This window comes from Gadus morhua, chromosome 2, assembly GCF_902167405.1.
Source record: "Gadus morhua chromosome 2, gadMor3.0, whole genome shotgun sequence".
Classification (NCBI taxonomy): domain Eukaryota; kingdom Metazoa; phylum Chordata; class Actinopteri; order Gadiformes; family Gadidae; genus Gadus; species Gadus morhua.
Window position 1 is genome coordinate 24,393,990 of NC_044049.1, and position 8,440 is coordinate 24,402,429.

Sequence of the window (8,440 nt, forward strand, 5' to 3'; positions counted from 1 at the left end):
TATTACATGCTAATACGAAAATAAACAAAAACGAGTGGCACCTCTATTCATAAATGTGATTTAACAAAGGTAAAGGGAACAAATTTAACATATGTGTTGTTTATATTACTTACAATTGGGTTGAAGTAACCATTTGGTGAGTATTTTAAAAAAAAAGTTAAATTATGTTGAATTAAAAGGCCTAAAATGCAATGGGTCCACCAGACCCAGCAGCACCTCCTCTGTAACAAAAAAACGAACACCCTATGAGGGTTAAGGGTTGGCCTTTCTCTGTCCTGGCTTGCTGATGAATAAATGCATTGATGTGATCATGTGAGTGTAAGTGGTGACCTTTTTCAGAACACACCTCATTCTGTATACATATGAACTGTTTATTACTAGCCTTTCAAAACATGGGTTAATCACAAAAACCAACAATGGTTTGACTTTTGATAGGTTAAAAGTGTTTATTTGGTTAAAAACAATACAGAAAAATTCATCTACAATTGTTTCATTTTTTACTTCAATAAAGCCTTGAATATAATGGGCGGGTCTTGGAGAGGTGGCAGGCCTAGTGGGCGTGGTCTAGTGTGGGTTTGGCCAGCTGTGGGCGGGATCTAGAAGGGGATTGGTCCGTAGTGAGCGGTATAGGCAGCGATGATTCCGGCGGTGTCCATCATGCTTTCACAAGCCACGTCCACCTCACACACCTCCATCAGACTGGGAGGGAGGGAGGGGGGGAGGGAGAGGGAGGGAGAGAGAGAGGGAGAGAAAGAAAGTTGTATTTAGTTTTATAAAGTTATATAGATCTTAATCATGAACATTTATGAGGGGAAGAGCAAATCAGCAGCCCTGAGTTCTGGAACTTTGTAGAGCATAGGCTGAAAATGTATCTTTAGAAAGAAGCCCATGACTTTACTCATGCTTCAATGTTAATTCATCTCTCAATGGCTTATTCACTTCATTGAGTTTAGCCCCAATGGTTTCAGCCTTGTGTGAATATTGTATATTGTAATAACGTTTTGACTCATGATTCATGTGGGTCCTGAGAGGCTAAGAACCAGTATTCTAGAGGGTTCTGGAGGGTGTCTCACCTCTCCAGCTGAGTCAGGGTCAGTTCTGTAGCAGCCCTCTTGGGTCGGACCAGCGTGTCCGCCTCCTCTCGCTCAACAAACACTCCTGCTACACACACACACACACACACACACACACACACACACACACACACACACACACTCAAAATGACTGTGAAACTAAAATATAACGTTTTTGTAAGATTGATGCTGTGTGGCCGTCACATTAACAAAGTATCAAGCTATATTGAACCGTAAGGGATTTTAAAAGCTTTTAACGTTAATAGTATGTTGGTCTTACCCTCCTCATGCGCTGGTCCCTGCAGCACTTGCTCGTCAATTCCTGCCAGAGGAGACAAAGAGAGGCAGGATGGTTAATAGCCCGGGATCAGTTGAAACAATGCAGGTTAATAATTACGGATGGTTTCTCAGCCTCCACAGATCAGATCATTCAGACACAGAACACGTTGAATGGAACGCTTCGGCATTTCATCAAACTTTTAAATTCTCATTCAGCTAGAATATTCTGTGATCCCATCCTAAGGTTCTTTCATTTTATCATGTAATAACATAACATAACATTCTGTGTTAAAGTTCTAACATTAAATGCTATGGAAAAGTTGAGGCATGAAACAAAATGGTAAAGCGTGACACTATTGAAAAGCTTTGCCACAACATTCTACCGGTGATAGCGAGAGTCTTGGATACCTGAGGACAGACAGACGGCCACCAGTGAGGCGAGGAAGAGGAGGACTATGGTCTTCATCTCTCTGTTCTTCTTTATTCCTTCAGCGTTGGCAAAACAAGTTTTCTCTCCTTCTGTCTCTCTTTCACGCACACACATTGGCTTATATATGTTTTGTGTGTGAGGGGACACCCCCACCAGAAGATGGAAGGCCGGTTTCTGGGCTCCTACCATGAACATACACCCACACAAGCACACACACACCCTCCACAATTATACATACTCACGCACATACGCACAAATGCTCGCACACAGACACACACATTCTAGAACATGTACTTTTAAATACATGAGGTTGAGTAAATGCATCCAACAGATTGTTTATTTATGTTAAGGCAGGAAACTATACTTAGTGTCAATGTGTGTATGTTATTCATAGTTATGTATTATTATTTATTGTTATTACAGTACTTATAACCTTATTGCTAATGATAATACCTAATTATAACGTTATTGCAGTGATAGTATACAAGCTGCACCTGTAGAGGTCAGTGTTTTCCTTAACGGAATAGGTTGCATGAATCTCACTGCAGTCCAAATGATTTGATCATACAATTCAGTGCATAGGCCTACTTAGTTTTGAATGGCAAAGTATGCCTACAGCATGAATGCATTGCATTTCTTCTAGAGAATGGACCGATAGTGCCTTCATCTGTCCGATATGCAAACGTATTTCCAAAGGCAGCATGAACGTATAACGTTGGTCTTTGTGTAAGTTACAGCCAAGCATGCAAGCGTTCTGCTCTGGTAGTGCGTCCGTCAGGTCATGTTGATGTTGGACCAGACTGTATCTCTGTTTAGCCAAACTGTATCTCGGGGTAACTACAAGCTGTAATTTCCCCGTCTGGGTCAACCCTTATGCATTTCCATTTGGACGCACAATACAAGAACCCAGTCAAAATAGAGCCGACGACTGGCCGTTCGGGACGGCGGCCCGCTCCGGACGGCGGCCCGCTCCGGACGTCAGCCCGGTCCGAGCTCGCCAGGTGGCTGCGTGACAGCTGAACCCAGTAGTCCCCAGCCTGGGGCCTTAAAAAACGGACTTTGTTAGACATAAGATACTTTATTTGTCATAGGCATACAACAAAATAATGTTTGGTAAACTCTCACATGCCAGCACCAAATCGAGTCAGCTTATTTATAGAACACATGTCACACGTGTAGTTCAATGAGCTTTATATAGAGTTCTAATTCAAATTAAAAGATCAAATAAATCCAAAGATCAACCGTGCAGCAGAAAAGCGAAGTAAAAGATGAAACACTCAACACAAATTGCCACTAGATGGCGCTGTTAGTCATAGGCCTATGCCCTACAGAACAACAACGTTGGGAGACCGGATTTCGGAGTTTGTCCCAGGTGTAGGAAGCATAATATATGATCGATGCCTCACCATGACTTGGTTTGTTTGAAAGATGCAACTAGCACGATAACATAGCAGCATTGTCATTTGCTGACATCAGTCTTGGAGAGGAGAGAGCACTTGTTCACCCGACTGCTGTTCCCACAGTTCACTCTCGTAGAGTTTTCTCTCTCCTCATGCCCCGAAGGAAAGTTACACCTCATCCTCTTATTAAACTTCTCAATATTGACAGGCTTGCTTTGACACGAGGTGGAGGCAGGGCCTCGCTTAATTTACTTGGCGCCACACAACATGCGCAGTGAGCGTGAAGAGAGATCCGGCTAGGGTGTTAGGGTTAGGGTTAGGGTCAAGGTTTGAAGGGGACTGGGCAAAGCACCCTGCCCTGCGGTACACCTGTGTTCATGATAAGGGTCGAGGATGATGTGTGGTTGCCAATTTGACCATGTTGTGGTCTGTGAGTGAGGAAGTCCATAATCCATAAACACTTTGAAGTGGCTAATTGCAAGTTTATCTATCAATTTATGGGGGATTCTAGTATTGAAAGTGAAAGTGATAGTCAAAAGTCCCCTGAAATTACTTTGGTAGCTCCAGTGGGAAAGAGCTGTATGAGAGTGCATCCTCGAGATGGAAATAGTACAGCACTTCATAACTGCTTTTAGGGCAACTGAGCAATATGTCATTAAGGGCTTTTGACTGCTGACTTTTCGGACATATGGACGATGGTGGTGGGTATCAGACAGGGGGGGACTGCAGTCTGCAGACCCCACCCCTAGGGAGAGGTGAAAAACACAGGTGAATACATCCAGTTATTAAGCACATGACTTCAGTGTGCGGGCCTGACACCCTGTGAGGTCCTGCTGCTTTTGGTGATGTCTATTTCCATCAGTGTATCCTAACTGGTGGCGCTGTGGGATAAGTACATGCCTCCTCTTTGGTCCGTGTCAAGGGAGCTCTCAGTCTGCTGTTTTGGTTGTCAAAGCGTTGGAAGAACTGGTTCAGGGTGTCAGTGAGGGCACACCGTACCCTCAGCAGAGACTGTACATTTCTGTCCAATCGTAGTCTTTGGTTTGGAAACACCTTGATGGTTTTGTGGTTGGAGCCGCCTCAGTACATATACTGTATATACTGTATATACGTCTATGTAGGCCTGGGCCATGACAGGTAAGGTGTGTTCTGAGTCTGCCTCGTGTGCAAACACTTCCCAGTCTGTGTTTTCAGAACAGTTCTGTGCTAGCGAAGTGGCTTCCTCAGTCCAGGCTTGGACAGTTTTAATGTCTGGTCCTACAGATTTGAGGTTTCTAAGGTAAATTAAAAGATGTGATGAAATGTGGCCTGATAAACCGAGCTGTGCTGATAGGGCGGCTTTGTATGCTTCTAGGATGTTTGCTTAGACTCGGTCAAGAATATTTAAGTCTCTGGTTGGGAAATCTACACTTTTGTGGACTTTAGACGGTAAAATTAGAACCTCAGATTAAACTGCCTCAACAGCAACCCCTGCAGGCCAGGCCAGAGGGGAGAGGGCCGTCTGGGTGAAGTGGTGGGGGGAGGCAGAGACAGTGACAGCAGAGGCTCCTGCTGTCTGTGAAACCCTGCCTTCACATGGAATCAGGCAGATGGTAAACGGCACACCGTCCAGAAGGGTCCATCCTCCATCTGCTGTCTGCCTGATTCCATGTCAACGCAGCATTAGTGCGCGGCCTCTTGAATCAATCCAGAGCCTACGTCTCTGCATGGAACCTTATTTAGGAAGAAATGTGTACGGTAGTTAACAGCCAAAGACAAATCATTTTTAGATCCCGTTTGAATTTGATTAAGAGACCTTTGATGTTTGTGTCCCTTGTATGAAAAACGATTATGATTCAAAGCCACAACCAGAATACTGCCAAATACTACACTGGGATACAGATAATGCAGAGGGTTAAACCAATCGACAACAATTTACAGACTTGGGCTTGTAGTAGATCTCCATAATAAAGCTAGGGTGGGCAATTTGGAGAAACCAGCCATTCCATAAAAACACACGAGTAACTCTCCAGCTTGAGTCTGCCTAGCCTTGTGTGGAACCGTCTGGTCATGGGCAATGATAGCGCTGGCAGACGGCATTTTATACAGATGGTTGGTGGTAGGTTATAAAATCATTTCATTCCGGACGAATTCAATGATTGAAAGTGCTTATTACAGGCCTGGGACAGCCACAGATACCGATTTTCACCCAATCTGACATAATTACATACCTTCCCTAGTTTTAATCTTGTCCCAAATGTAACGGTCGGATTCGAAATGTGAACCAGAACGAAGGAGACTAAACAAAATAGTGGTTACATATATGTTTTTATTGAAGATAAACATCTGTCTTGATGTTGAACTCTTCCACCACCGAGACTTTGGGGTTCGGGAGCCACACTGCAGATTACAGAGTCCCAGAGTCTCTGCTCCGGACTGGACCAAACACACAGCTAATTACACAGTCCGCTTGAGACCTACTCTTGGCATATGCTAGCATTAGTAAAGCCTAGCCTTAGCATAGACCTCAACTCTGATCAGCAGTCCTGATATGTTCCAGCAATTAATTATTAGTGTGTTTCTACAGCGGGCGGTCGACACAGTGTTGATTGGAAACCTTTACAGACACTTTGTTATTATTATTATTATATTACATATTATTATCATTTTATTTTTAAAGCTCTTACAGATCCCGACTACAAGCTACAGGAGTAGGCCAAACAAATATGAAGCAAAAGACAAAGAAACACCCAGATCTGTGCTTGTCTGCCATCAGACGTTAGAATAGTAATCAGAAATCCGTTGTTTGAGACTAGCATAGCCTTATTATAGCCTTAGTGCAGGCTAGCTTTAGAGTGGGCAAGCCTGAGGGTAGTGTAGTTTAAAGGGCTGATTATGGTCCCAAGTTCACGCAACGCAATGACCAAGCAGGCCCTTCGATTCAGTCGTGAACCTTTATGGTTCTGCATCGGGCTTTAGTAAGCCGACCAATCAAAGCCCTTGCTGCTGTGTCGCCTCGACGAAAGGATAGACATTTTTGTGAGGTGCCCGTCAGGCCCTTTCGTTGGACGCAAGGAGGGTCCGCAAGGACGTAATGGGTCCGTAACCTCCTTGCGTTGCATGACCGTGGGACCATAATCAGCCCTTAAGCATAGCCTAGCTGTAGATTAGCGTTAGCGAAGCCTGGTAATAGCATGAAGTAGTTTAGTGTAGCCTAAACTTACTGTAACGTAACATTAGCATAGCCTAGCCGGTACTCTAACCTTAGCAGAGCCCTTGTGTAGCCTAGCCTTAGCTTAGCCTGACAGCGTAGACTGACCTTAGTGTAGCAAAACCTTAGAATGGGCTAGCTATAGCATAGCCTAACCTTAGCACAGCCTAGTCTTAGCTTAGCCTATCTTAGATCCAGACTCCAAAGTCACATGACTCACATTCAAAGTCACATGACAGGGCCTTCTGGCTCCATGGTTGCTATAACAACATATTATATAGCATTTATAAAATTACTTAAAATAGCCTGATATTATCTTGAAAGAGTTTGGCCACAACCAAAGCACAGTGAATACACAGAGGAGAAGGATATACTGATATTTCAGAAGCTGATTCTGTTTAGTACTGACGGATCCCAAACGGGTTCCACACTGGGTTCTGGACCAGGTTCCTGACCGGACTCCGGCCTCGATTCAAGGCCTGACTTCGGGGAGGAGCCACGACAGGATTCCGGACTGGACCACGGACCGGACCCCGGACCGGATTTCGGACCGGACTCCGCACTGGATTCCGGACCGGACTCCGCACCGGATTCCGGACTGGATTCCGGCCACGAGACTGGACTGGACTCGGGATGGGGTTCCGGATTGGAGCCTGGACCGGACTTCTGACTGGGCTCCTGACGGGAGCCTGGACCGGAGTCTGGGCCGGGTTCCTGGAGCCGAAGTACCTCTGGTAGGCCTGCTGGAAGCCATGGCGGAAGGCGTAGAAGCGACAGGGGGAGTAGTCCTCACAGGTCTCTGCTCGCCGCTCCGCTGGAGACTTGATGGTCCTGCAGAGAATACTCATACACTTACACTTACACATGAGCTTTTATATCGAAACCAGGTTTTTGTTACAATATACTAACTAATTAGCTTTATTCTTCGGTTGTTTGTATTTTACATGTAACTAAGGAGACTAAGGTGTTAGAGAAGTTTGACTTTTGAACTGCTTTGGCAACTAAATGTTTTTTTACCGTGCCAACGAAGCTCTTTTGAATTGAGACCAAAGAAAAGAAGGTAATCAATTGAGCAAGAAAGAAAACTGGATGAGTATCATGTTATGTGTTACTCATCAGGTTGCAGTAGTGAGTATTATGGGATGTCTCACTCATAAGGTTGCAGTAGTGAGTATGATGGTATGTTGTCCCATCAGGTTGTAGGAGTGAGTATTATGTTGTGTGTTCCTCATCAGGTTAGAGTAGTGAGTATTATGTTATGTGTTCCTCATCAGGTTAGAGTAGTGAGTATTATGTTATGTGTTCCTCATCAGGTTATAGTAGTGAGTATTATGGGGTGTCTACCTCATCAGGTTATAGTTGTTGTAGTAGTTTCGCGGGAGGTTTTGGTAGGGGTTTCCTTGGTACGGATTGAAGAAGGAGTTAGCCTGGTTAGGACTCATGAACACATCTGAAACCAAAAACGCAACCTGTTAGGCTTATACTTGCTGTATAAATACAAAGGTATGTATACATATATACACACATAGATGCAGATTGAAGTACAGACGTGTATTATTATCTGTTATTTTCATTTCAAGAATAGCCGTTGAAAATTCACCTTCAAAGGATTCGGTGCTTTCCTGAGAATCTACGAGAAAACACAAAGTCTGGTTAACCATAATTGCTCAGAAGCTTGAAGACAAACAGATGCAACCCAAGAGTGTGGTGTTAAGTTTTATTTTTTCACTTAACACTTAAGTTTGCTAACAAACCAAATTGTAGGACTTAACGGAAACACTTAGTACTCAAACGTAGAACGTTCCAATTTTCCAACTATAAACGGTTTATGTTTCCCAGGATTTAACTGTGATGAGTAGAGCAGAGTAGACGAGGTGAGAGGAGAGGAGACAAGGTGAGGACAGAAGAGAGGAGAGAAGGTGAGGACAGAGGAGAGTAGACGAGGTGAGAGGAGAGGAGACAAGATGAGGACAGAAGAGAGGAGAGAAGGTGAGGACAGAAGAGAGGAGAGAAGGTGAGGACAGAGGAGAGGAGACGAGGTGAGAGGAGAGGAGACAAGGTGAGGACA

General features: G+C 44.3%; 2 protein-coding genes across 4 annotated transcripts in view; both read right to left on the reverse strand.

Moving 5' to 3' along the window:
• Positions 1-420: 420 nt before the first annotated feature.
• bglap (bone gamma-carboxyglutamate (gla) protein) lies at positions 421-1,885 on the reverse strand. 2 transcript variants are annotated; one of them, XM_030377074.1, is made up of 4 exons: positions 1,761-1,885; positions 1,354-1,395; positions 1,074-1,158; positions 421-699 (listed from the first exon to the last, which is right to left on the reverse strand). In XM_030377074.1, exons 1-4 carry the CDS (start codon positions 1,816-1,818, stop codon positions 597-599), a joined length of 288 nt encoding a protein of 95 aa, XP_030232934.1. In that variant the 5' UTR covers positions 1,819-1,885; the 3' UTR covers positions 421-596. The 2 variants fall into 2 exon arrangements, with proteins under 2 accessions (XP_030232934.1, XP_030232925.1); XM_030377065.1 differs by having other exon boundaries at positions 1,074-1,161.
• Positions 1,886-5,470: 3,585 nt separating this feature from the next.
• mgp (matrix Gla protein) overlaps positions 5,471-8,440 on the reverse strand; it is a 5,949-nt gene continuing 2,979 nt past the window's right edge. For both annotated transcript variants that reach the window (XM_030377042.1, XM_030377051.1), the window contains exons 3-5: positions 7,973-8,002; positions 7,717-7,822; positions 5,471-7,203 (exon numbers count right to left, since the gene is read on the reverse strand). In XM_030377042.1, coding sequence (XP_030232902.1) covers positions 6,771-7,203; positions 7,717-7,822; positions 7,973-8,002 — 569 coding nt within the window. In that variant the 3' untranslated portion in view covers positions 5,471-6,770. The remainder of the gene's footprint in view (positions 7,204-7,716; positions 7,823-7,972; positions 8,003-8,440) is intronic.